Source organism: Panthera onca, chromosome X, assembly GCF_046562875.1.
Source record: "Panthera onca isolate mPanOnc1 chromosome X, mPanOnc1 haplotype 2, whole genome shotgun sequence".
Taxonomy (NCBI): Eukaryota; Metazoa; Chordata; class Mammalia; order Carnivora; family Felidae; genus Panthera; species Panthera onca.
Window position 1 is genome coordinate 13,323,686 of NC_138357.1, and position 27,927 is coordinate 13,351,612.

At 46.1% G+C, this 27,927-nt stretch overlaps 1 protein-coding gene across 1 annotated transcript in view; it reads right to left on the reverse strand.

Annotated features, from left to right (window-relative positions):
- Positions 1-5,647: 5,647 nt before the first annotated feature.
- F9 (coagulation factor IX) overlaps positions 5,648-27,927 on the reverse strand; it is a 31,521-nt gene continuing 9,241 nt past the window's right edge. Inside the window, exons 4-8 of the mRNA XM_081793575.1 lie at positions 25,849-25,962; positions 18,990-19,118; positions 16,166-16,404; positions 7,273-7,387; positions 5,648-6,616 (exon numbers count right to left, since the gene is read on the reverse strand). Coding sequence (XP_081649701.1) covers positions 6,069-6,616; positions 7,273-7,387; positions 16,166-16,404; positions 18,990-19,118; positions 25,849-25,962 — 1,145 coding nt within the window. The 3' untranslated portion in view covers positions 5,648-6,068. The remainder of the gene's footprint in view (positions 6,617-7,272; positions 7,388-16,165; positions 16,405-18,989; positions 19,119-25,848; positions 25,963-27,927) is intronic.

Genomic DNA, 27,927 nt, shown 5'->3' on the forward strand with positions numbered 1-27,927 from the left:
CCTGCCTGGGATTCTCTTTCTCTCTCTCTGTCTCTCTCTGTCTCTCTCTCTCCCCCTCCCTCTGCCTGTCTCTCCCCTCCCCCCCACTTGCATGCTCTCTCTCTAAAATAAAATTAAAAAAAAATAAAAAATATATAAGAGCTCAGGGCACCTGTGTGGCTCAGTTGGTTGAGCATCCGACCAGGGCATGATCCCTGATTTCTGCTCAGGGCATGATCTCCCAGTCGTGGGATCGAGTGTGGAGCCTACTTGAGATTCTCCCTCTCCCCCTCTCTCTTTCTTTCTCTCCGCATGCCCCCCCTCCCCCGCTTAAAGTAATTAAAAAATAAAAGATCTAGAGCTATGCTGTCATTAATGAATCTCACAGGAAACTGCAGGATAAATATGATACCATTTGTATAAAGTTTTAAAATATGTGTACTTTTAATGGGTAATTTAAAGTAAAAGTATATGCTGGATGATGATGAACATCAAATTAAGGTTGGTAGCTGAGGGTCGGGGAGAGAGAAGGAATGGATGGGTATTCATACGTGGGAGCTCATGATGTTATTCTCTATACATTTTTATGCATCCAAAACATTTTATGCTGTAGAAAGCTATGCTCACTTTAATTCAGTACTGAAAAAGTGCAATATAATGTCTTATCCCCTGATGGCTGAAATGTAGTGAAGCCCTGCCTCAAACTCCTGTTCCATACATCCCTGTGCAGATTTTTTTTTAAATTTTCATTAATGTTTATTTTTGAGAGAGAGAGAGAGAGTGAGACAGAGCATGAGCAGGGGGAGGGGCAGAGAGGCAGACACAGAATCCCAACCAGGCTTCAGGCTCTGAGCTGTCAGCACAGAGCCCATGGTGGGGCGTGAACCCACGAAGCTCAAGATCATGACCTGAGCCGAAGTCAGACGCTTAACCGACTGAGCCACCCAGGCGCCCCAGGGATTATTATTATTATTATTATTATTTTAAATCTTACATGCTGGCTGAGAACTCTCTTTGTCAAGAACTGTCAAGAACTCTTTTCCACTCTATTCCATTTATAAATATCGTACAAATTACAGTGAACGAGCATACCAGCAGAAAGCGAGCACAGAATAAACCTTTGTCAATTTACCACTGTGTGAACGTGTTATATAGGAGAAATATTTGCATTTAAGGAACGTTATGTTTTCTTTGACTACATAAAGTACCTGTTGCTCTCTGAGAACAATTTTAAAGGTCTGATTTTTTAGGCTTTCTAGCTCGTGAATATTATGCTTTCTTAAGTAACTTCTGTATTTTAATTCACAGTATTATTTAGTGCTCCCTTACAGCAATAATTGAGTAGCAGGACTGTAAAAATGAAGACTTTTTAGTCAAATAATTAGATTCCACCCACTGGTAGGTTAGTAAATGTTAAACAACTGGGTCTCTTTAAGAAACAAACAGGGCATGATCTCACGGTTCGTGGGGTTTGAGCCCCTCGACAGCATAAATCACGGGACCACTTTATCGTTATGAGGTCAGTGCTTAAGCCACTTCCCGGTTACTGATCTGGAGAAGTCACAGAGGACTGCATTTTTAAAAGTTTAAGAATGACAGCACCCAGGAGATTTGCTATCTCAGCAAATTTTTATAGATTAAGATCCCATATTTAACATTGCAATGAAGCAACCTTTTGAAAAGAAGTCTTTGGAATCAGGAATATCCATGTCCTTATTTCTACCCTTCTCTCAACCAACTGGGAAAACTCCTACCGGAGTGAGCGATCTGGCGGGGCATTCGAAATCCTACTGTTGTTCTGCAAGGGTGTGGAGAAAACGCTGTGGCCCTGTTCCAGAAGCCATTGCTTCTTTATATCTATATATCTATATATCTATATCTATATCTATATCTATATCTATCTATATCTATCTATATCTCTATATCATCTATCTATAGGTAATATCTATATGTATCTATATATATCATCTATATCTGTATATATCTCTATCTATATATCTCTATATCTATATCTCATCTATATATATCTATCTCTGTGTCTCTATATATCTGTCTCTCTGTGTCTATATATCTACATATCATCTATCTATATCTATACCTATATCTATTTCTATAGGTAGATAAAAGAATCTGCGTCCTACTCTTCTTTCTGGTAACTTTTCCCATGCTCGAGGCTGAAATAACTGCAAATCTCAACGCAAGCCCTAAGTTCAAGGCTAGGGTGGGAAAAGGTCTGCCTCGAAACTACCGTCGGAGAAAATGAGTAGAGTGGCCGGCGTGCCCGGACTGGTTGAAAGGGGCAGAAATTCCGGTCTTTTACCCCCTGGGACTCCTTCGGCAGCCTCCGCGGTTTGCAGAACACGTTGATTTGGGGGGCTTTTAACCATGAGATTTCTAGCCGGCCTTAGCTTCGGATTCAAGAGGAGCCCCGGTTCCCGAGGGCGTGGCTCAGACGGGCCTGGGGGCGGCTGAAGCCGGCCTCCTGGTCCCCCACAGCTGCTCTGCGTGGGGAGAAGTTCGGCTTCTGCGGGCCTCTCAGCTTCTGGAGTGGTCTGCCGTGGCCGGCTGTGTCTTAGCCGGCACAGCCGCAGTCAATTGAATCGAAACGTTGCCGAATGCCTGCGTGCCGGAGGACACCGACGAACCTGTTCTAGAAGTCGGGTGTCACATCTGGAAGGCCCAGTGTGCACGGCCGGGCTAGAGGCTAGAGCCCAGCCCCGCGGGTCTGTCCCACACGTGTTGTGTCACCGAGTGCCTGCCAGGAGGCAGTGGCCGCAGCCACAGTGTGCTGCTCTACCTTCCGGACGACCTGTTGGCCTTGATTTGGTCACCTGCAGATGTCCCCGGCTGCCCTAAAAACAGCCGGCTGTCCGATCGAAAGCTCTATAGAGTGGGGGACCTGAGTTCGAGTCCTGACTCCTCCAGTGTGTTCCTCTGGGCCCGGCCTTATCTTGGCCTCCATCTCCTCATCTGTTCAATGGGCAGAGTGGTTTTGATGGTGTCCGAAGCGTTTGGAAGCTGTTTGGGAAATCATAACGAAGCGACTCTGTGGCCTGGTCTGTCACGGTTTCGGAGAGTAGAGAAGAAAACCCATTCTTTCTCCTTTGGCAGAAAAATCGGACAGTGCTCCGTTCCCGCCATCAGAAACAACGGGGCTTCGTGCGGCCCCCCGAGTGGCTCAGTCGGTTGGGCGTCCGACGCCCGCTCGGGTCACGATCTCACAGTCCGTGGGTTCGAGCCCCGCGTCGGGCCCTGGGCCGATGGCTCGGAGCCCGGAGCCTGCTTCGGATCCTGGGTCTCCCTCTCTCTCTGCCCCTCCCCCCACTCGCACTCTGTCTCTCTCACTCTCAAAAATGAATAAGTGTTAAAAAAGAAAAGAAAAAAAGAAAAGAAAGAACCTAAGGAGCTTCAGAAGAACCAAAACCCGTCATACTTAAGCAGCGAGTTAAGATGACCGCCCTGCGTGAACACACATTTCTTCCCGCAGCGTGAGTTCTGTTCTAACCTGTCGCTTCCAATATTGCAGCGGTGTGTTTCCACCCGTTTAGGTTAAGTAGCTGCAGCCGTTTGGGAAGCGCTAACGCTTCTTCCATGGCCACTGCCAGCGCCCTGGGTGGAGTCTAGCGAGGACCTGGCTGTGAAGTCGCTGGCTCTCGGGCGGGCTTCGGGGCCCCCCCACGTGTTGAGTTGTGGCCACACATGGCAGGTGGCTCCCGATGACTTCAGTCGTTGTGGGAAAAGGAGAACCGTGGCTGGGAGACTTAGGGGCCCAGGATCTCCTTTCTCTGCCACGGGGAGGACCTGTCCCAGGAAGTGTCAAGCCACCCCCCCTTGCGGCCTTTGTCGGTGTGGTCTCCGTGGCCACCGGGCCTCGACTGGCTCACTTTGATCAACCCTGGAGGGCTGGGGCTCCAGACCGTTTGTCATTCACACATGAAGTAACGCGTTTGCACGCGTGAATCGGGATCCTCCTCAAACCTAAGGCGGCCAATCGGAGTGTCTCCTGTCTCTCCCTCCATTAGCCAACAAGAGCAGAACTGGCTTCCTCTGTTCGTGAAGCATCAGCCTCACTCACTATTTTTATTCCGGCCTCCTTTCATGATACGTCATTTTAGTGCCGTCCCAAGATACACAAACGTGGATTCATATTGGACGAACACGTCAGCGTTTGGCACACAGTGTTCAGTCCTTGAATATTTGTTGAATAAAGGAACGAGACATCCCGAAATCACAGACTAGCAAGGTCCATGAAAACTCAGATGTGCTGTATTGCACTTGGGCCCATTACGCCGAGGGCCCTGCCGAACGTAGTGTTTGGGACACGTCTCTGTGAATGACGCGACAAGGAACACTTTCTGAGACGTTTGAAAATGCATTTATTGATATTTAGGTTTGAAAACCTAAAGTAAAAAGGTATGAACTAGAGGCACTTGAAAGACCTCAGCGAGAGGGAGGCCTGGCTGGGGGTGAGGTGAGGGCAGCAGCTCGGTGGGGTCAAAGTGGTCCCAGACGTGATTTTGTCAGTAGTTCCCCACGTCATGAAATACAGGATGCCTGATTCACATCAACCAAGTTCACAAAAAGCTGAGCTGTGAACCGGAACACCAGTTTATTAAATCATAAAGGGAGCTATTCTAACACACTGAGGTCTATACGCAGGTGGGTCAGCAACCCCGTAGAAAAGGGGAGTGAGTTGGTGGGTCAGCCACCCCAGAAGAAGGTGAGTTGGCTCCCTGGAACGACTCATGCCTGTGAGCCCCCCGGGCACCCTTCTTCACTGTGGGGATGGGCTAGTTTAGGACCCGTGATGCTTATGTTCTCTGGTCTAGGGCAACTTCTTCCTTAGCCTCGGACGATATTGGAGACACGTTGGTGAATTCTTCCTCGAAGACTGTACTAGGTCTAGATTGCACGCTGACCGTTCTCTTTCTGTTAACATTTTTTTCAGGTGGGAGACGAGACACCTGAGTGGATGTCACCATTCTCAGTTACCTCCATCACAACTCAACTGCAAGCTCTTAGAGAACTATTCTGGTGGGCCATTCCTTCCATGATGCATGTATTTTAATAACACGACTCTCTCAGAGGATCCTTCCCCTCAAGCTCCTCAGGCCCCTTACGTCATCCCTTTGCTCTGAAAAGCAAGTCAAAGACCAAACCGAAAGCAAGTCTGGGTTTGATAGACATGTGTAACCGTGGACAGCGGTCACACAGAATGATGTGGCCCTTCCCTCCTTTAATGCCCATGTAGGGAAAAGGAGAAAGGGAGGGGGCTGATTTGGGGATTAGGAAATGGAAGAGATAAAGGAAGCGGGAATAAGGGTACAGAAAAGGAATGGTGTTTCTGGTGAGTTTCACCCTGTCACCTGCTCCTGTGTTCTTCCTTCATGAGTGTGATGCTGGTCTTATCGTGAACTAGACCAAATATCCTGGATACAGATCTAATAAATTGTGACGTTTTGGTGGGAGAGGTAAGAATGCTCTGGAACATGGAATGCTGCCAAGGTGGAGAATCAGAGAGTTGCCCCAATGGAGGATGAAGAACTTAACTTTACAATGTTGTCAAGGGTTGGACCTGTAGAAATGGTCACAATTTCCTATCAAAGTATATTTCTGTAGTGATTACATTTTCTTTTTTTAAAAAAATGTTTAATGTTTATTTTTGAGAGAGAGAGAGAGAGAGAGAGAGACACTTTTTTAATGTTTATTTTTGAGAGAGAGAAAGAGAGCATGAGCAGCAGAGGGGCAGAGAAAGAGGGAGACACAGAACTCAAAGCAGGCTCCAGGCTCTGAGCTGTCAGCATGCAGCCCAACATGGGTCTTGAACTTGTGAACCATGAGATCATGACCTGAGCCGGAGTCGGAGGCTTAACCGACTGAGCCGCCCAGGTCCCCCTAGTGATTACATTTTCTAATTGACTTACTCTAGTAAAATAGGAATTCTAGTTAGATTTCTCCCCATAAAGAGAGACAGCAGTAGTCATAGAATGTATACAGTCAAATCTAAAGAGATAGGAAAGTGATTCATTAGTAAAGGACCCTGACCATTTTCAACCCCCAATATGTCAACCTTGGAAATACATTTTACTTTAAGTGAGTTTTGTCTTTTCTTTAATCCAGTTGACATACCGGGACACCTTGGTATATATTCCATATTTTCCTTTCATTGCACACTCTTCACCCCAGCTAATAATTCCAGTTAAGAAATTAATGCCTTCCACTTCGGTAACATGGGGTCCCCCGCTATCTCCCTGGCACGAATCTTTACCTCCCTCATGGAAGCCAGCACAGAACATGTTATTATAGATGGTGAACTTGGTGGACCTAAGGCATGTGGCTCGGTCAACAAGGGGGACTTTAAGGTACTGAAGAATGGTGGCCTGTCGCCCTTTGTTGAAGACTTTCCCCCAGCCACTCACGTAGCCATATCCAAATTTGAGGAAGGTGTTCGTGTATTCCCTGTCAGCAACGCAAATAGGTGTTACGTAGCTGTTTAGCGTTAAGGGCTCGTCCAGTTCCAGAAGGGCAATGTCATGGCTGTACTTATTAACAGATGCATTGTAGCTGTGGTGAAGAATAGTGCGAATCACGTTTCGCTTTTGCTCTGTATATTCCGTCTCCTCGGTGTTATGTTCACCTACGGAAAAGAAATTTCTCTTCAATCACAAAGAGTCTCTCCCGTAAAGAAGCAGATTTTCCAAGATTTTCGGCATCACTGAATTCACTGGTAGCCAAGTGTCAAAGATCCCAATCTTACATCGTTAGGATTTTGGTAACACGTAACGAGGGCCGATGCATACTTTCCAGACCCAGAACCCATTCAGGACCATCGTGGGCTTGTTAGTTGACCCAGGCTGATACAACTCTTACATCGTTCACGGATGATCAGGAATCTGCGTGTCACGAATTATCCTAGACCCTCCTACTTTCAAGTATTTTGACCCCCTGTTTGAGCACAGATAATATATTCATTTGCTCATTCGTTCAGATGTTAGCTGAAGGCTCGCTACATACAGGCTCCAAGATGAGTGATATGACGTGACTTTTGGGGAGGCTCAGTGAGCTGGAGAAATGCGCACCTCAATAAATAATTCTACACCTGTGAGGCGGGCGCTAACATAGGCACACCCAAGGAACAGTGGGGGGCTTGGTGGATGCAACAAGTTGGGTTCTGGAAATGTGTCTCCTCTAGCACTAGCCCAACTTATTTAGGAAAGCTCTTCTTAGACCTTAGGAAAGTACGATGCCGCATACAGTGATACCACAGATTGCTATCCTGTTTTGTTCATTTACCTGCAACAACAGTAATTTTAACATCCGGATTAATACAGTGGGCTGCGGTTACCACCCATTTTTCATTGATGATGGAACCTCCACAGAACGCATCAATTTTCCCTTTCAAAAGGACCTGTGGAAACAAAATTGTGAAACTCACTACATCATGTGCTTGATCTAGAACAAAATAAATTCAGGTGCTGTTTATAGGAGTGGGCGAAACGTTGGATTCTAGGTGCTGGCAGAACTGGAGCGTTTCTGGAAAGTGTCAGCTTTGCAGATGAGTGTTTCCAGAGCACGATCAAAAAAGCCATTTCTGCAACGGTCTCAAAGAGAATGTGCAATGAGAGCCGGGGGGAGCTCTAGACGAGGCAAATATGAGGGAACAGCTTCGGTGATTTGTGGCCCTTGGATGCCTTTTCCAGGTGAGTCAGATGCTCTGATGGCACACACATCGTTTCATGGGGATATGGCAGGTAAATTCAGAGATGCGCTGACTTGACTCCTCCAGATCCATTGTCGTTATTGGGTCTTCTGTCCCTGCGTGAGGAGCTCTTGCTAGAGGGTGGTTTGCAAGAGAAGAACTACTGATATTTCCATGAGGTCCTTTTTTTTTTTTAATGTTTATTTTTGAGAGAGAGGGAGAGAGAGACAGAACAGAGTGTGAGCAGGGGAGGGGCAGAGAGGGAGGAGACACAGAATCCGAAGCAGGCTCCAGGCTGCGAGCTGTCTGCACAGAGCCCAACGTGGGGCTCCAACGTACCAACCGCGAGATCATGACCTGAGATGAAGTCGGACGCTTAACCGACTGAGCCACCCGGGCGCCCCTCTGTGAGGTCTCTTTAAGTATGAATTGAGACCACTGGGCTCCATAACGGCAGTGCTTACAGCCATCCAGGCAGTGAGACACAGCAGGACACATGCACTCCTTCCCTTGTCCCCCTAGCCATATTCCACACCCCTTGGCTAGATATGCAAGCTGCCTCTGTCCTGAAAAGGTCTACTTAGCTGTGCTTGGGCAAAGTGGACAGAGGTGTTTGGGTGCCTGGTTTGAGCCTGGGCGTTATTAGACAAGAGGCCGATCCATTCTTTCATCTGTACGTTTATTGTATAATCAGAGTGGACAATGAATGTTTTTACCACCTCAATATCTAGATCAACTTGAAAAATTTCACTTCCATTGCACCCTGAGCCACCTGCTCAGGAAAAAAAAAAAAAAGCCGAGCAGTACAGACACTAGAGGGCGCACTGAACATTTGGAAAACCTTGTGCAAGTTGCTGAGTAACTCCTATGAACTCCTGCCCTTTTTCCTAAAGCACGTATTGTCCCAGGCATAAATCCGTTTCTAGACTAGAGAAAGGGAGTGGTCAGTCCCCTTAAGTGGGAGTCTGAGAAGGTCCTTGGCGCATGTTCTAGTGAAGATTCTTTTTGTCCCGAATTCAATTTACTGAACACCTACTAAGTCCTAGACACTGAAGCATTGGCCTCCCCCCCCCCCCCCCCACAGAGACCTATGGGGCTGACCCACTGCAAGCCTCTGACCCCTTTTACCATATTTTAGCTTTCTCTCTCATTCTAGCTGTTGCTTTTTAAACATTTATTTTATTTTAAATTCATTCATTTTGAGAGAGAGAAAGAGAGCGCATGGATGAGTGGGGGAGGGGCAGAGAGAGAGGGAATGAGAGAGAATCCCAGGCAGACTCCACACTGCAGGCCTGGAGCCCAACCCAGGGCTCGGCGGGGCTCAACGCAGGACTCAAACTCATGAACCATGAGATGATGACCTGAAGCCGAAATCAAGAGTTGGTGGATCAACTGACTGAGCTCAGTGGGGGGAGACGGACAGAGGGAGAGAGAGAATCTCAAACAGGTTCCACACTCAGCGTGGAGCCTGACGTGGGGCTGGATCCATGACCTGAGCCGAAATCAAGGGTGGGACGCTCAACAGACAGAGCCACCCAGGCAGGCCTAGCTGTTGCTTTTTATTTTGAAAAGTTGTAAAATATAGGAAAACTCACAGAATAATATAATAAACACCAGTGTAGCCACCACTCAGACTTAACCGTCTCCTTAATTTTTTTGAACATTTATCCATCGCTTCCTGTGGACGAATCATTGTGCTAAGTGTTTTACGTACGTTTAAAACAACACTTTATGGAGTGATATTAACATATCCATTTACAGATGACCTCACTCCCCTAAGGTTACTTAGGTTAGTTAGTGGTGAAGCTAGGATATAAACCCTAGTCTTCCTGGCTTTGTAATCGATGCTCCTAAGCACACAGTATGTCTCCAAGTGGGGTTAGTGGGCCAGTTGCAGTAGAATCACCTGGGATGTTTGTAAAATGCAGAATTTATTTTATTTTAAAAGTGCTCAGGGGCCCCTGGGTGGCTCAGTCGGTTGAGCGTCCGACTTCGGCTCAGGTCACGATCTCCCGGTTTGTGAGTTCGAGCCCCGCGTTGGACTCTGTGCTGACAGCTCAGAGCCTGGAGCCTGCTTCGGATTCTGCCTCCCTTTCTCTCTGCCCCTCTCCTGCTCACACTCTCTCACTCTCTCTCTCTCTCTCTCTCAAAAATAAATAAACATTAAAAACATTTTTTTAAGTGCTCAGTTCACCCCAGAGCTGACTACATAATTTGTGGGGCTCAGTGCAAAATGAAAATGTGGGGCCCCTTGTTCAAAGACCAGGAAAAAACATGCCATTGAAAACACTAACATACAAAACTCTTCTCTTTCTTCTGTGGTCTCTTGAGAGCTATCGTGGTGTTTTTAGTTTATTACTTAATGTCACACTTTCTCAGGTGTGGGGGATATTTGTTGGGAGAGTGCAGACACTAATGGGTGCCCAGGAGCCACACCCTGTGATTTAGCATGCAAGCACAAATGTCCCTGGCCGTCAGGTCCCCTCTCCCACCAGCCCCAAGGGAAGATAAGTCAATCTTCCCTTCTCACTGGCCCACTGCAGCGACCAGCAGCGGAGGGGGGATTCCCAAGGGATTACAGCTTCCATGCCAGGATGTGCTCGGTACCGGGAATGGAGGTGGGCAAGAAGCTTGCTCCCACCATTCACCCTCCAAATGTGCTGTGACAAACATCTGGTCCTCAGATGCTCTGTGGCCCTGACCCGTCCCCAAATGGCATAGAATGCGTGCACCCAACCTCAAGCCTCCCTGCGCCTGTGCAAGAGGAGGGTGACAATGGTAGCTGTTGGAGACGAGGACGGAAGTGTGCCAGCGTGCCACGGGTTGAGGGGTGGCAGTGGTCACTGGGCAGGGGGGACAGGGAGTGGGAGGGTCAAGAATCCATCCCCGGGAGGTGGGGAGAGGTTCCAAGTTCTCAGCGCAGGGCTGCTCCACTGTCTCATCAGACTTAAGTTACAAAATACAAAGCATTAAACTCCAAATTCAGGACCTTTCCAAAAGCAAGGCCCCACGCAAGTACACTGGTCACAAGCTCATGAAGCTGGCCCTGACCCCAAGGGATATTTTATCACTAAGCAAATTTGGGCAACACTGTCCTACACGGATCTGAATGGTCACATCTGAAGACACCTGTCTAGTAACTGGAGTTCTTTTCCTTTTTCTTTCTTTCTTTCTTTCTTTCTTCTTCTTCTTCTTCTTTTTTTTTTTTTTTTTTTTTTGCCAATCGCTAATTGGTATTAAAAATTTTAGCAAATATCTTTGCCAAGAAAAAGCCCTAAAATATATTTGCATTTAAAGATATTACATTGGTTTTGGAATGTTTACTTGGCTACCTCAGGATCACACTATCTAAATATGAGCTATTTGGGGATGAGCTGTCTGCTTGGCCAAGGACAAGTTCTAGTAAGACATCCCTTTGGCAAATGAAGGGGAAAATGGGAGAGCATGTGCTCTGAGCAAAGCATCCAAGTTCTGATCTGTCAAACATTTTCATGTTTGTCCAATCCTAAGAGGAGCCTGTTTTCTCTCTTTGTGACACATGCACAGAGGCACGCCCAACACCCCCACCTCCAGCCACAAAATACACATACACAGAATAATAGTCTAAATGTTCTGTCTAAAATAGTTTTGTGGGGCCAGGTGAGATTACATATGTCATCATCTTATTTCTCTTAACTGACACTTGAGCTAGGAAAACTAGAGGGTTACTTTTTCCAGGTGAAGATATGTCTATAGTCTTAGGACCTTCTTCTGAAACCTTTTCCCCAACCCTCCCCTCTTCCAATAAAAAAAAGAAAGAAAGAAAGAAAGAGAAAGTTCTGATTCATGCGTATGGTAACTGCATGCTGTCACGGGCGTGTGTCCTAATCAAATGGAAAGCATTGGGTGCGTGTAGGTAGCTGCACAGGTCAAGAGCTCGGGTACCTTTAAGGAAAGCTTCAGGTTAAGCTGAGGAAAGCCGAGACTGGGGAAAATGCAAAGACGGTTTAAAGATCGTTTAGGCCAAGAGCAGAAGAAAGAAAAGACAGAGTGTTTCTAAGACATTTTGCTGGTTGAAACGGTTGAATATTGGCAATTGCATATGAGACAACCTACTACAAAGGTCACTTGGTGCCCACTGTATTCCATTTTTTTTCAGTTTGGTAGAAAGATTTCCCAATTATTAAATGTCGAATAAATATGGCTCGGGTGCCCGGGTGGCTCAGTTGGTTGGGCGACAGACTCTTGGTTTCGGCTCAGGTCATCATCTCAGTTCATGAGTTGGAGCCCTCCGGGGCTCTGAGCACTGACAGCACAGAGCCTGCTTGGGATTCTCTCTCTCCCTCTCTCTCTCTCTCTTCCCCTCCCCATCTTGCTCTCTCTCTCAAAATAAATAAATGATCTTTAAAAAAGGGAATAAATATGACTACTACAGAGCTGAGGCCCATGATAAAACAGGAAATAGACCAGGTACTTCACATTCAAGGCCCAAAGCGGAAGAGGTGGGAGGAGCTCTTGGGGCAATTTTGCTCGGGCTCAGACTTGGCTGACAGGGTCAAGGGCGTGGGACCCAAACCAAAGTAAAGCTTTAGAAAGCAGAAACGTAGTGTTGCTTTCTCTCAAATCTCTCTTTTAAGCTGTTGATGAAGGTGATCTCGTAGTATTTCCCCTTTTTTCTCTAACGTTCAAAGGTTTTCATGGCTTCCCTCTGCAGCTGTAGGAAATTGGAGTCTTGTTTTAGTTCTCCACTCTAAGGATACAGTGACGCTAGGAAACATCCTTTCTGTTCCCATATAATGCACTTGACCCTCTAGCTTCCTCTCCGAGCTCACGGCCTCGCGTCTCCCACCGCAGCGAGTTTAGAGGTCCCGCACTCAGTCTGCGCCATTGGCCTTGGGTGGGGGCGGGGCTGGCTGCGCCGCCGGAGCCGGAGGGGCTTCTGGGAAGCGCCAGGCGCAGGGGGCACGTTCCGTGCAGCTTCGCCTCTCGCTCGGAAGCTGAAGTGAAAGCCCTCGAATAAAGGTAAGAACCCGACGCGGCCCCGCACGAGCTACGGGGAAGGTGAAGCTCACCTCTTAGGGTCTCAAGCCTGGATGGGGTGGCAGCGGTCCCCTGTCCTGCTCTAATCCCCCCACCGGGCGAGCCAAGGCCCTCAACGCTCTCCCCGCCGGTTTAGCAGGCCGGGGCCGTCCCCAGCGACGGAACAGCTCTTCCAGTTGACAATTCAACAAACATTTGTTCAACCGACGTTTCCTCCCAGAGCTGCTCAGCCCACGGCACCGACACTGGTTGGAAAGGGCTTTCTTAACCCAGCGTCAGAATCTGCCTGTCTGCCTGCCTGCCTGCCTGCCTGGGAGATTCACCCGTAAGCCCTCAAAGAAAAAGCCGTCTTCCCCTTTCCTCTGTGGTCCCTTAGCTCTCTCTTGCCGACCGCCAGCTTAAACCTTTTCCTTAGCCAACGAAACCTTTCCAGCTTGTTCGCACCATTCGTTACTCCAGATGAAAGCGACCTCCCTACGTTCTTCTTTGTGCGATGCGTTCACCCAAGTGGTCGTTTGTATCTCCCCCAGCCCCCTTTTCTGAAGCATGGGAATGTTGAATCCTGTCTAGGTGAGATCGCGAAACCGTTTCGTATCTCAGAGCCCTAGATCTACTGTTGTGGCCACTGAAACCCCAGCTGTGGCTTGCTTTCTCCTGATGCCTCGGCTGCAGCAGGTGTGTTTGCGGTCTTGCGTGCAAGCAAGTCAAGCGTTTCCACCTTGCAGATTAGCCGCGCCGTGGAGCTGGCGCGTCCGCACACGAGAGAGTCCGATTCGTTGCCTTTTCTGCTTAGTCTTTGTCTGCAAGTGACTTTTGGACCCTCAGTTTACCTCCTGGTTTTGAAAACCGGTAGCCTTTTGTGAGAAACTGGGTGGAGGTGGGTGTGGCGAGAGTGCTCTCGGGTGAAAAGGAACCAACGCAGGGGGGTTTTGGGGTCTTCTTTGGCTATGCTGCAGAGTAGCTCGGTTTTTCACCTTTGGAAAAGACTGAAACTTCGTGCTTTGTGCCTCTCCGGTCTGCAGTCCTACTTCATATGGATGACATAGGGAGTGACCATGTGCATGAGTGATCTTGAACTTTCCAGATGAGCTTAGCTAGGCTTGATAGGAAAGAGTCAACAGGTATACTAACTATGTAAGTGTGCAATGAGGAGGGTATGAAAAGATTTGAGATGATGTGTATCCTACCTTGTTCCTCACAGCCATCATCTAATAGTTTGTTCTGCTTAAAAGAAAAAAAAAATAGCTAGCGAGAGCAACTAAAATTTCTATTAGGAAAGACTTGCATTGATAAAATATTGGCAAGCATCTGGTTTAAGGGGGGTGGGTGGAGAATGGAGAGATTATGTGACTAAATTGACACTGTGTTACCCCCCCCCCCCCCCAGCTCTTATTTAAACGTGTTTGGCAGTTTCACTTCTGGGTTGACAAGGGGACAATGCTAAGCTCACTCACAATGTGTGCATCCTGAGACATATTTTTTTATCCTTTTTTGAAAATCTTTTTTTTTTTTTTTTTTTTTTTAAGAATAGTCACCTTGGGGGGCACCTGGGTGGCTCAGCCGGTTAAGTGTCTAACTTCAGCTCAGGTCATGATGTCACAGGTCGTGGGTTTGAGCCCCGTGTTGGGATCTTTGCTGATAGCTCAGAGCCTGGAGCCTGCTTTGGATTCTGTGTCTCCCTCTCTCTCTCTCTCTGCCTCTCCCCCACTCACTCTCTGTCTCTCTCAAAAATAAACAATCATTAAAAAAATTGAAAAAAAAAAAAAAAGAATAGTCATCTTGGCACTAACAAAACACCCCTGGGTTTGTGTATCCTCCAGCCTAGGGACGGCCTTATGTCCCACAACCCCAAGGAAGATCATTATTATAAAGTAGGGTCTTTTGTTCCAACCACCTATCCCTGGAAGTTGGATACGTATTGAGAAAGAGAATGCACAAGAGCACAAATAGTAAAATTAGATAGATTTAGATCCATGGACATTAAATAGAATGAAAGCATGATTAGAGTTGCTGGATCCAATAGGGGCTGTTCAAGGAAAGGTCAATGTAGAAGGTCAGTCTTATGAAGAGTCATGAAGGACGGTAAAGGAGTGGATGAGGGAAGAGATACTGGTAGGAGGCCTAAATTGGGGGTAGAGGGGGCGTAAAGGAACATGCGGTGTATTTTATTGACTGTAAGATCAAGTCCAACAGATATTCTTAAAAGCAAAGCCAAGGTAAAAGAACAGAAAATATAGTCTTGGTCGTGATGGTCCACCACCGTTCAGTACCATCGTCTGCAATGTCTGTCCAATACCTGCCTCCCAGGTATATGTTCAATATATTACACCCATCATATTGGAAAATGCTGAAGAATCCTGAATAGATACATAGTCTTAGAAAACTCCAGGGGTGTTAGACCTGGGATGATTACATGATCGTGGCTTAAACTGTTAACCGGTTTGATGATTGAAAAGTCTTTGAAGCTACTGGTTCCTGATGGCAAAAGTTCCAACCTCAGCAGAGAAAATATTTTGGAGTGAAGCATCCTTGAGATAGCCACAGAAGCATATAATTGTGGCTACTAGGGAGTTTTTAGACTATTATAAGCCATGTCCGATAGAACTTTCCATAACGATGGAAATGGTCTGTATCTGTGCTGTCCAGTACAGTCTAGCCACGTGTGGCTGTAGTGCACTTGAAATGTGGCAGTTGTGACTGAGATGAATTTTTAATTTTACTTAATGGTGTTTAGAGTTCAATAGCTACATGTGGTTAGTAGTTATGTTATTGGACAGCACAACTTTATATAAGGGCCAGCCTGGCTCCTTGCTTCTGGGGTGGGGTGGAGGGGGTGGGGTGGGGGGGCCTACTTCTTCTCTCAGATGGAATCACTTAGGCTTTAGCTGTAGGGTCAATTGCAAGTTTTGCTACAAATCTAGCTCTTGGACGTTGCCCCGGAAATGTGCACAGGTGATTCTGTGCTGGCACAGAAAACTGCTAACAAGTTTTCATGTGATTCTGATGCTGGCACACTTTGAGGCTTCGACCAAGCCCCTGTCACATACCCTAGTTCCAGTAACTCAGTTCTTGCCTTACTCCTTCCTACGTCAGTCCTTTTAAAAATGCCTTCGAAATCAGTGTCTCTAGACCTAGAGACTTTGTCTGGCCACTTCTCCCACGAGCGGAAGTAGCACCCTGAACCCCAAGGCGCACGACCTCACTCCCAGACCTTGTTGCATGTCTGGAATGCTGCTATGCTATTTCCGTGATGTCGGACTCTCCTTGACCTTGTGTGGTAGCTGTCCCTGGACTTCGCATTCACCAGCTCCCCACCAGTGAGGGCTTCTTCATATTGCTTAGCGCTGAAACTTGCCCAAACGCTTCCCTCACCCCAGTAGACCTGTCTGGTGTCCTAACGTGAGCCCCCACCTGGCCTGTCCCTTGCCCTCTGGGCTCCAGTTGTGACACACCATTAATATAGAGTACCTGCCAAGGGAATTGACCTGGTTTGGCGGTTTTTCCACCAACAATTCGAGTCAAGTCGTTCAATGGTTGGGTGACGTTATCCACATTTTTTTCAGCTTCGGTAGAGTTTTCATAGTCCGTAGTGGAATTTTCGTAGTCCGTAGTGGAATTTTCATAGTCCGTATTGAGAAAAAGCGTTTCGGCGCGGGTGTGCGTCGTAGAAATGTGTGGGATGGAAACTCTTCCGCATGGAAATGGCACTAGAAAAATGGAAAAAAAAAATTAGTGTTCTGATATTTCTCATTGGCAAGCAGAGCGTGTATTACAGAAATCGAGAATGAGGCCCATCCTTGTCACTTCTGAGAAGCAGGCCCATCAATATTTAAAAAATCTAATCAATGAATATAGTCTCAAACTAAAAGGTTAATTGCATTATTTTCATGGAAAGTTTTCAAACCCTTCATGAAAAGAACATTTGGCTCAGGAATCCATCATCTTTACGGAAATAGAATAGGTGTTCCAGAATCCAATTTTGTGAGAGTTTTATAAAGTCTCATGACTTTCTGTTGTGTTTCTTTTCTAAAAAGTCTCCGTCCCAAGGCCTGTCCCTAAATCGAATTCTGAGTGGTGCCGTGGAACTTTAACTTTAGAATTAGGTACTTGGGACCTCCGCTGCTTTTTGTGAACCAGGATTTCTTTTGTAGACTAGAATGCCTTCTAGACTCCAAGGTGGATTTAAGGATCTGCTGGGAAGAAATCATGATTTAATTATCTGGCTTGGTTAAGCATTAACCAAATAAATTGCTGGGGCACCTGCCTGGCTCAGTCAGAAGGGCATGTGACCCTTGATCTCGGGGTCATGAGCTTGAGCCCACAATGGGTGTAGAGATGACTTAAACTGAAAAAAAAAAAAAAAAAAAAACAAAAAAAAACAAAAAAACCTTTAACCAAAGAAATTGCTAATATGATTATCGCAGCCACATCCACCTGGGACCTAGCCACCCTTTTACCTTGGGTCAGTTTATTTCCTAAAGACAGGAAATCATGTACTGATACGTTGGGGACAACCAGAATGGAAATCTGTAGTCAAGCAAAGTCACCTCACATTTGATTTTCATTTCTCACGTTCCTTCTAGCCACATTCCTTATAACAGACATTTCTATAGCAACCAGCTGTAGCAAAGTATCATGAAGACAGCATGTGGTTGGGAAAACAGGAAATTAGTTCAAAATACTTATGTATAAATATAAATCAACAATGGCTGGAGAAAAAGGACCATTGCTATTGAAAGGCAGAAAAGCTCATTTTAGGTTTGGCCTACTTTGCTAAAGATAAGGCTATAATCAAATATAACACTGAATAGTAAGAGGTGGTTCTCAATTCTCTTTTTCCTTCTAACGTGGAAGGGCTTATGAGGGTTTAGCTACTATGCCATCTGTCTACACTGGAAGTTAGATTTTGAAGGCTTTTTTTTTCCCCCTGAATATAAATCATTTTATTTTTAAAACGACTTCAGATTTGAAGGTTAAAACATAGAGATACTCTCCTCTGGAGGTGAGCTAGCTGTGAAGCACTGTATGTGAAGAACCAGGCAGAAGACAGGTAGGTAGGTCCGTGAAGCATTAGAGACTGCCTTTCGTTTTAGTTGCAACAGCACGTATACCCTTGGCTTCTGGTCGTTTCTTTAATTTCCTCTGCCGGGTGCTTTGGTGAGATAGGTATCGAACCCAGTTACAGAGGATTGGTGCATGATTTAATGTACCAATTTAATATCAGGCTTTGAAAATGCAAAAGAAATTATATCTAGTTTGCTTCAAAAAGGCCCCTCATTTATCAACTATAACTGATCCTGCGGAGCCTACTTTTTTTTTATTTTTTCTTTAATCAAAGTTCCTCTTGCTTTCATGTTCAGAGGATAGCAATATGAGCGTGGAGTGGAGATGTTCTGAGTACCACCAGTCAGCTGTCAGCGTGGTGGCCCGGTCGACATGACTGGGAAACATTGTTTTGTTCACTGCTGTGGAGATGGACCGTGTGAGTCAGCCTGGCACAACTTGAAACAGATGGTCGTCAGAACCGTGCTGATGTCAAGCGCGTAAACTCCGCTCGAGACCCGAGGATGGGAAATGACTTTCTCAGAGTAAGCCAGCCACACCCTGGCAGAGTCCCGCGTTACATTCCCCGTTCCCTGTGCTAGAAGCCTATCGGCCCATCATTTGTGTACCTTTTTGTGGTCTGGGATTACTATATTAATTTGACTTGGTTAATTACAGATCTATAGAAATCATATAAATTGATTGCTTCATGATACAAAAGTCAGGAAAAAAGTGGGCACAGTGAAGAATTCAGACTGAATACAGTCCTAGAATTTCTATTTAAAATGACTATGCAATTTGGAAAATTGTCCCAGCTACTAATCTCTTCTGTGATCTCAAAGGAGAGGGGAGCCTGGGTGGCTCAGTCGGTTGAGCGTCAGACCTTGGCTCAGGTCATGATCTCACGGTTTGTGAGTTCAGGCCCCCACATCGGGCTCTCTGCTGTCAGCGTGGAGCCAGGTTCAGATCTCTCGGTCCCCACTTCTCTCTGCACCTCCCCCCCCCCCCCGCCGCCGCTCATGCGTGCGCGCTCTCTCTCCCTCTCCCACAAATAAAAGTGAACATTAAAAAATATATCAGGAAAAGAGTCCACCTATAATTAACAAAACACCAGAATTATTTAAAAAAAGAAACAAGTAGAGATTATAAAAGTACATAGGCCAGTTAAAATGCTGAAGGTTCAAATAGAGATTTGGAGAATGCATCCCCCTAGCTTACAGACGACAACAACACTTATTTAGATTTTGACCTGCTGGTTCACAGGACTTTTGGTCCTCCGCAAGTTGGTATCCGGTAGTACAGGAACAAACCACCTTGTTATCAGCATCCAATTTACAAAACTGCTTGCACCTGCCATTCTTAATGTTGCACGTTACATCTGAAAGAAAGCCACATCAAAAGTAATAGCGTCAGTTCACATGCATTTCTAAAAAGTACATGAAACTACTCACTCATGTGAAGGTCAGATCTAAGCAGGGGGCATTCATGGAGAGAAGCTTGGGAGCCTCAAGCTAAGCGTAGAAAGCAAGATAAAATTCTTAATAAGGCATCAAAAGGGCAGCAATATATTTGATTTGGCATAAAACTGAAGGTTTGGATATTCTGCTTTCACTAAATCTTGGACTGCAATTAAAAAAAAAATCTGTTTATTAGAGTATAGTCTACATTCAGAGAAATCCCCAAAACCTCGCGGTGAATTTTCACAAAGTGTGTCCACCTGTTTAAACACCCAACGGACCAATGCATAGGACGCGATCCACATCTCAGAAGCTCTCCTAATGCCGCCTTCTACTGCACCATTCCTCCTTTCCAAAGGCGCCATCCCCCCCAAATTCTAACAGTGAATTTTGCCTGTTCGTGAACTTTGTATCAGTAGAAGCTCGCAGTGTGCCCTCCTCTGTGTCTTTTCATTTAATACTTTGTGAGATTCATCCGTGTTCTTTGTACAGCAGTTCATCGACATGCTGTGTCGTATTCCATTGCGCGAATATTACTATCTTCATCCGTTTTACCGTTGATGAATATTCGAGTCGGGTTTCCAGTTTTTGCCCCTTACGTATAATGCCGTAATGAATGTGCTTATACGTATCTTTTGGTAATATGCGCACGAACACTGGATGTATACCTATGAGCGCAGTTATTGGATCATCTGTTCAGGTTTGGTAGACACTGCCAAGTGCGTTTTCTAAAATGTGCAAATTTAAATTCCCACCATCGGTGTGTGAGAGTTCCAGTTCTTAGACGTACGTAATGCAGGTTTCTTCTCCCACTCTGACTTGCGTTTTTGTCTCAGTGTGTTTTGCTGAATAGGAGTTCATGGTTTTAATAGAATCCAATTTATCTGAGCACACTTGAAGCTGGCCAAGGTGGGTATATATTAACACAGGAGAATGAAATTGGGTCCCTTAAGGTGGCTCCATGCCAAAGACATTATGTGTTGGCAAGGACGAGCGTTCTGGTGGCCCGCATTCTCTTGACTTTCCTGTACAGTCTCCCTTATTCATAGGAAGTGTTGTTCTTTGTTTCTTACAAAGCTTTTTGTCTTGGATTCTATTTTGTGTGAGATTAAGATTGCTTCACCGGCTTCTTTTTGTTAGCGTTTACCTAAAAATCTTTTTATATCCCTGTATTTTAGCCTCCTGGTGTAATTTTATTTTAGGTATCTCTCTTGTCAACAGCATACAATTCTATTTTTCACTCCAGCCTGAAAATCTGCCTTTAACCCCACTTCACATTCACGCTGATTTCGGGTATCTTTGGCTTATTCCTGCCATCTTAGTCGGTATTTTTTAATTACTGCGCTTCCCTTGGTTTCTTTTATGCGATCTCGACCACCGGAAGTAGCATGGTTCAGGGCTGGCTAGCCGAAACCCGCTGAGTTCATACACGCGGGCTCTGCCCTTGGGCCTATTTCTGTCTCTAGAGCAGCCCAGGAACACGCTGACTAGGAGATCCCTTCCCCCTTCCCTACCTGCTCAGCCACGTACAACAGAAACGCTCACTTGTGGGTACAGTTAGACCCTGGAAAGTTTGAAGGCGAGGGACTATACTAGACGCCTCCTGTGTACCACCTTCCTTCCTCTCAGCCTCGTGGGTGTCCTTTCCCAGCACTGAGGCCGTCAGCTCTGCCTTGACTTCTCCTGACCTCACACGGGTGCAGCCTTGAATTGCCTGGGCTCATAGCTGCACTACGGGCCTCTCCCTCTTACCTCGGCTCTTCCCTGTTGAGGCCGAGGCACGGGATGCTGTATGACCTCTCCAGGTGCCCCAGCACGTACAGCCTGGAGATGTGGGGGGAGTTAACACCCCCTCGACTAAACTTTTGACCACTGGGAGACAGGTGCTGATGGGCAAACTCCCGTCTTCTCCCCTCTCAGATGGACTAAGCCGAGGCCAGTTCTGTGGCTCCTTGGAAAACTGTCCCAAGAGATCCAGTAATCAGTTGCAGATGAGGAGGGATGACCCTTTCTATTATTGGTTCTCCTTTCCTCCCTGCCTCACCCCCCCACCCCCCATCCCTTACTCTTGTTCTCTAGGATTGCACACCTTAATAAGTAAGCTTGAGTCACAGACTCTTTTTTTTTTTTTTCTGGAAGAATCCAGTCTAGTAGAGTGACTATATGGTTTTGGAGTATATTATGGATTCTTGAGTGACAGATGTAAATTTTCAAATTTATTTTACATGGCTAGCATAGGTTAACGTAATAATTTGCTCGTGTTCCTTCCTGACACTTAAGGAATTAAGGGGAGGCAGGGGCGCCTGGGTGGCTCAGTCGGTTGAGTGTCTGACTCTCGATCTCAGCTTGGGTCTTGATTTCAGGGTCATGAGTTCAAGCCCTGTGTTGGGCTCCACATTGGGTGTGGAGCCTAAACAGGAATTAAGGGGAGGCAAATCAGCTGTTGCCAGGGAGGCAAAGGAACCAGCTTGAGCTTTAACCTTTGCTGCCAATAATCCACTAAGTGCATGATCCAAAAAGATGGCACTTGGTCCTTTGTATTTAGTTTTCAAAGACCTTTCTCCTCACTTGTGGTGATTACATCCCTGGCCCTTTTCATGTTTTTGGCTATCATTTTGTTGCTACAAAGCAATACTAAAGTGTTCAGCCAAGTCAAATACCACCTGTAGAAAGTGTTCAGTCAATATGACATTGGGGTAAGTCAACAGAGGTAGGTGGTAGGTGCTGTGGCCTAGTTTGGTTCGGGCCCCGCACAACGGGAATGAATGAACTCTGTGTGGTTTTCCCAATTCTGCTTCTGTGTCCTTGGCTAAGTGATTAGACCTGTCTACCGTTTTCCTCATCTGCCATTTTTCTTCATGGCTTGGGTTGTATGTGCAGTGGGGAGTGGTGCTGTCCAATCGGCAGTCTTTTGCTCTCAGGTAAAGGACTCAAGATTCTGGAAATAGAATAATAGCTCAAGGAGTTCCAGTGGAGACGTCCCTAGCCCAGGATCTAAGGAACCGTTACTATGGGGCTCATTCATCAGTGCTTTATTGAGCATTTAGATGTCAGGCACTGTGTTGGGTATGGGTTCTCCCTGGTCCCGAGGCTGGTCTCTGTGCCTCTAGACTATCTGTTGAGCCTCTCAACTCATCTGTTCTTTTCACTTCACGGTAGCACGAAGGCCTCTTTCTAATTTTCCTCACGCCTACTGCCAAAGTTATCCTGTTCGGCTTTCTTTTACTCTGCCGCCATCCCCCCTCATATATTCACTCTTGTGAAACCAAAGCTTGGACAAAAGATGTTCTATTTCACAAGGTTACCATAGCATATGCTCTTATTCAGCTAAACTCAAGGTGTTTTCTCCATCCCACAGAAATACTCAGTAAATGAGAGTGTGGTATCTATGATGTGTTCCCAGAGTGAAAAAAGTGTTTATGTTGCTTGTGATTTTGTTTTCCTCTCCATCCTTGCTTACTGTAGGTGGATGCCTCTTACACTCTTTAGGGGGGACAAGAGTGACCCAAGTTCTTACACACCTTGATCTATCTGGAAAGGCCTCAGATGTAATGTGTAAATGGGGACATATGGTGGTCATTATTCTAACCAAAGGGACACAACAGCCAATTAATTGTTACTCTTTTAACTAGAAAGCATGCCCTAAATGTTTGTACTCCTTTCTCTGGAGAGGAGCCTGATGAACAAGGGACAAAGCAAGTAACATGATCTTGACAATGGAAATCTCCCTTTTCCCCCCTCTGGAGACAAGGGTGAGGCAAGAAACTCGGGGCCTCGGTTCTCTTATAAACTGTGCCACTTAGCAGCCTTTGAGGTCAGTCTGTGGATCAGTTTGAAGTGACAGCTTAAATGGGAGTTTGTAAATGCTTTTGCTTTCCTCCGGTGTCTGAGATAAAGAGATTTTTGAGAGGATCCCCACTTTTTTTCTGAACCGACTGCGCCGAGAGGATTTTTCTAGACCTTGATCAGGCACGCTGGGGGAGATCGAGGCTCCCTAGGGGCCAGAGGTGGTGCAGCTGCAGAGCTGTGACCAAAGCAGAATGTGGGGGACCTGAGGCCTGAGACGGTGGCAGCTGTAGACTTAGCACTTCTGCTGTGTGGCCCGTTAGCTTCACGCAGGCGATGGAACGTGTTACGGAAGTTTTGTGCTTACGTTTACATTCCTCGGGGTGATTCTCCTCCACTAAACCGTCTTTGTTTTGTTTTATTTTATTTTTAAGTTTATTATTTATTTTGAGTGAGAGAGAGGGTGAGTGAGTGAGCTTGGGAAAGGGGGAGAGAGAGAATCCCAAGCAGGCTTTGCACCGTCAGCGCAGAGTCCGATATGGGGCTCGGACTCACGAACTGTGAGATCGTGACCGGAGCCGAAACCAAGAGTCGGATGCTCAACCGACTAAGCCACCCAGGCGCCCCCTAAAGTGTCTTTATTTTAAACTAAAGACATTTAGGGACACTTAACGCTAGATGCTATTTTTTTCAAATTGCTCCTTATTTTATTTTATTTTATTTTACTTTCTAAAGTAAGTTCTTGGCCCAACGTGGGGTTGGAACTCAAGACCAAAAGTTGCATGCTCTACTGACGGGGCCAGCCAGGCACCTCACTAACCACTATTTTCAATTATACTTTACTACAGTGTGCCCTTCATTTTTAACAGAGACTAATTGAGTCATTCATTCCCTCAGCTCCAATGGTTATATTATTTAAGCTGATAATGAGTAACTACTGCAAAGATTTCCGTACGTTTCCACAATAGCAGGATCAGATTTATCTAGGTAAGTCTGAATTTGAAATTAGAACCTTCCCAATGAAAGCGCTGCTGAGATCGTGAACCACACCCACAGGGATCGGGAGGCTTTGCCCCCACGCTGGGAAATCTGAGGGGTGGGGGTCCAAGCCAGGGCTGTCCGCCTGCATCCACTCTTTTCTTCTCACATGTTTTTGCCCGGCCACCTTTTCCTTTTCTTATCTTCTTTTCTTTTTTATCTTCTAGCTCTCAAAGGAAGATGATCACTGGAGTTCTCTGTAGTGCTGAAAAGATTCCTAAACGACATTACAGGCGACTTTTTTTTTCTTTCCTTTCTCTGCAGGACAATTGCAGCTGGTGACTTTCATTTTGTTTTATACCTTTTTCATCTGTCTGGCAGGTGGATGGCTAGAAAGTCTTAATAGACTCCTGCTAATTTTCTGCTCTTTGCCCCTAGTCACGTAGGCTGTGCTGTTAAATTCTTTCCTTAGGATTGCATCTCCATTCTTCCAGAGTTTCAGAGTAGAAAGAGGATCTGTCATTAGCGTGGTCTTTCACAACCATAATACCAGTAATCTTGCATCCAGAGATAATAAGCAAGTAGGAGAGGACTTTGGGATTTAATGCTCCAATTGCCAAAACCTCAGCAAAAAAAAAAAAAAAAAAGAAAAAAGAAAAAAATTCTAGACTACAAGGAGGAAAGACGCGCAGTGCTCATAGGTTTGCTATGTAACTCTTTCAGTGTGATCCATGTGGTCAGATTCGGGAGCGAGCTCTGATTTTTGTCAACAAATGTAACATGCGAAGCGGTTCGTATGTGCCAAAAAGCACCTGTTTTAGGGAGAATTGGCCTCCCCGTATCTCAATTCTGTACTTAATTGACTGCCGCGGCCTATGTTGATAACAGTTTAGTCATGAGCGCAAACAATTTTATGGGTTCGGTTTTCTTTGCGTTTTGTGGCCAGTAGTTAGAAGCATGGGTTTTGGTCAAACTGAAGTTCAAGTTCTGGTTCAACCATTTATTGCCTCTATGATTTTGAGCCGTTTGAGCCGTAGTTTCCTCATCTGCATAGAATGGGGATAATAATGGGACTGACCGCATATGGTTGCATTGAGGGATAATAGCAAGGGGGGAGCATCATGACCACATAAGATTAGCTACCAAATATTGCTCTTGCCGTAGTTTCTTGAGCTCATCCGAGAAACTGTGACTACAGACAAACTGAATGTTTATAAGGTTTGGAAGTATATGACTCATACCCTGGAATATTATTCGGCCTTTTTAAAAAAGGAAACCCTGTCCTATGTGACAGCATGGATGAACCCGGAGCACATTATGCTAAATGAAAGAGGCCAGTCACAGAAGGACAAATACTGCCTGATTCTGCTTATCTGAGGTGTCTAAAAATAGTCAAACACAAACAGAGACTACAATTGTGCCTGCCAGGCGCTGAGGGAAGGGGAAAATGGGGAGCTGCTGTTCAGTGGGTATGAAGTTGGAGTTCTGCAAGCTGAGTGAGTTCTAGAGATGTGCTTGCAGTACAGCACGGTGTCTAGTTCTTTACTGCAAAAAGAGCACGTTTTTCAGAGAAACTTCTACATAAATATTACATTTTCCAGTTTCATCTGGTTCCACAGGCAAACATGGAACCATGAGTAATCAAAAAAGAGTTACTTACCGGGGCGCCTGGGTGGCTCAGTCAGTTAAGCGTGTGACTTCGGTTCCGGTCGTGATCTCATAGCTCGTGCGTGGGTTCAAGCCCCGCGCCGGGCTCTGTGCTGCCAGCTCAGAGCCCGGATCCTGCTTCGGATTCTGTGTCTCCCTCTCTCTCTGCCCCTCCCTGCTCGCGTTCTGTCTGTGTGTCTCTCTCAAAAATAAATAAACGTTAAGAAAAAAGTTACTTACCTAACTCACAGTTCTTCCCTTCAAATCCAGTCTGACACCAGCATTCATAGGAATTAATGTCATCCTTGCATATGCCGCCATTCAAACAGGGATTGGACTCACATTGATCTCCATCTTTGAGATAGGTTAAGATAAAGTTGCGTTAGCACATAAACCACTTAGAATGCCTCCTTGCACAGACTCGTGGGGAGGGGAGCCTGATTTTAGGGTCAGGACTGCTGATGCTGCTCCTTGTGGGATGACCCTGTCTTCCTGAGTTTCTAAAAACAACCCAAACAAAGGTTCCCCGGCTAATACCGTCCTAGGAAATTGCTCTGGGGCAGCCATGCTCATAGTTGATGCAACCCAAGGGACGAGGAAGAGGGGGAAGAAGGTCTGAGGTTAGAAACGGACTGTGCGAGCATAGAGAGAGAAGGGTTTTCATTCCTTTCTTGTAGAACGATGGCAAGTGAATTCTAAATCAAGTGACATCACTTCAACCATTATTATCTCTGTGTCATTCAGGGCCCACTATCAAAGGTCTTGCCGAACACGCCGAGCATGGTAGCATATGGTATTTGCACTCAAGGAACCGGCAGCCTAAGCTTGGAGCAAATGCATCTACTTCCTTGTGTTATCATTTCACTTTTTGTAAAAAATTGTAGCAGGCAGTAGTGGTTCAAAACCTTGGAAGAGATGCCGGGAGCATCTCTCGCTGCTTAAAGATATTCTGCTGTCTGTGAAGTGGTCCCAAACGGTCTAGGTCAAGTGAGAAGCAGCTTTTATTTATTTATCTCTTTTTAAGTTTTTTAAAGTGGTAATTCTTTACATTTAAAAACAAATTAAAAAAATATTTTTTATTACGTTTATTTATTTTTGATAGAGACAGAGCACAAGTTAGGGGAGGGACAGAGAGAGAGGGAGACACAGAACCCGAAGCAGTCTCCAGGCTCCGAGCTGTCAGCTCAGAGCCCGACGTGGGGCTCGAACCCACGAGCCGCGAGATCATGACCTGAGCCGAAGTTGGACGCTCGACCGACTGAGCCACCCAGGTGCCCCTAAAACCAAATTTTTAAGTTTCTATTTTCATTTCAGTCAGTCGACATAGAGCATCCTATCGGTTTCAGGTGAGAAACAACTTTTAATACAAAGAATTAAAAACGAAAAGGTCTGAAAAGAGCTGAAGATCTGCTTTATTTATGTTGCGATGGGCTGTGTGTCCTGTCCGCCCTTCCTGAAGTTTGTACCTTCCCAGCGTCCTCGAGAGCCTTTGAAGACACCGGTGGAAAGAAAACAGGAGGAAAGAATCGGCAAGAGGGGAAGGGTCAGGATGAGAAGGGAGCCTTTCAGTCTGGTTTCTGAACGCTCCGGCTCCATCCACACTTCTAAGGAAGCTTCAGGAGAAAGGGATGAATAGAACCAGAGGGGAGACGGGTACACGCTTTGAGCTAAGAGAAACAGCCCGGAAGAAAACAATAGGAGCTAGATCTGCAAGAGGAAGAGGTAAAAGCTGACATCAGAATGAAAGAAGGAAGAAGAGGGCAGCAAAAGAGGCATTTCTCGTTGTCAGTCATACTCAAGAGCCAAACTCCCTGCCACCTAGCCTGTCCGTGTGCCTGCCCTAGGGAGTACGGCGGCGCATCTGTCGTGCTCCCGGTCACTGTGTATCCGGGTCCCGTCGACCCGGGGTTCCTCTCCCTTTCTCAGAAATAGTCCCTTCTCTGGGAAGGCTGCTTGCCGTAAAGATTAGACCTTGTCCCCTCTGCCCCTTGATCCAATGTGCTTTTGCACAGCTAGTTCAATTTGTTCCAATGCTCTGAAAACAAAATACGTTATCTCTGGGTTATTATTATTGATGTTCGAACCGGTCTAAAAAACGAGCTACGTTTGCGCTTTATATTACAGACCAACGGGTCTGAATTATTTAGGATGTTTCACTGAAAGGGTCTGGGCTTGCAGCCAGCGACGCAGCAACTCATTTGCTGAGACATATCTTTAAACCGAGTGTCATTTTATCCTGCATTTAGTCCTCCTTCGGGTGCTGGCCTGCGTGTACCCTGGGCTCGGGCAAAGCCACGGACGGCAGGGGTCAAAGACAAC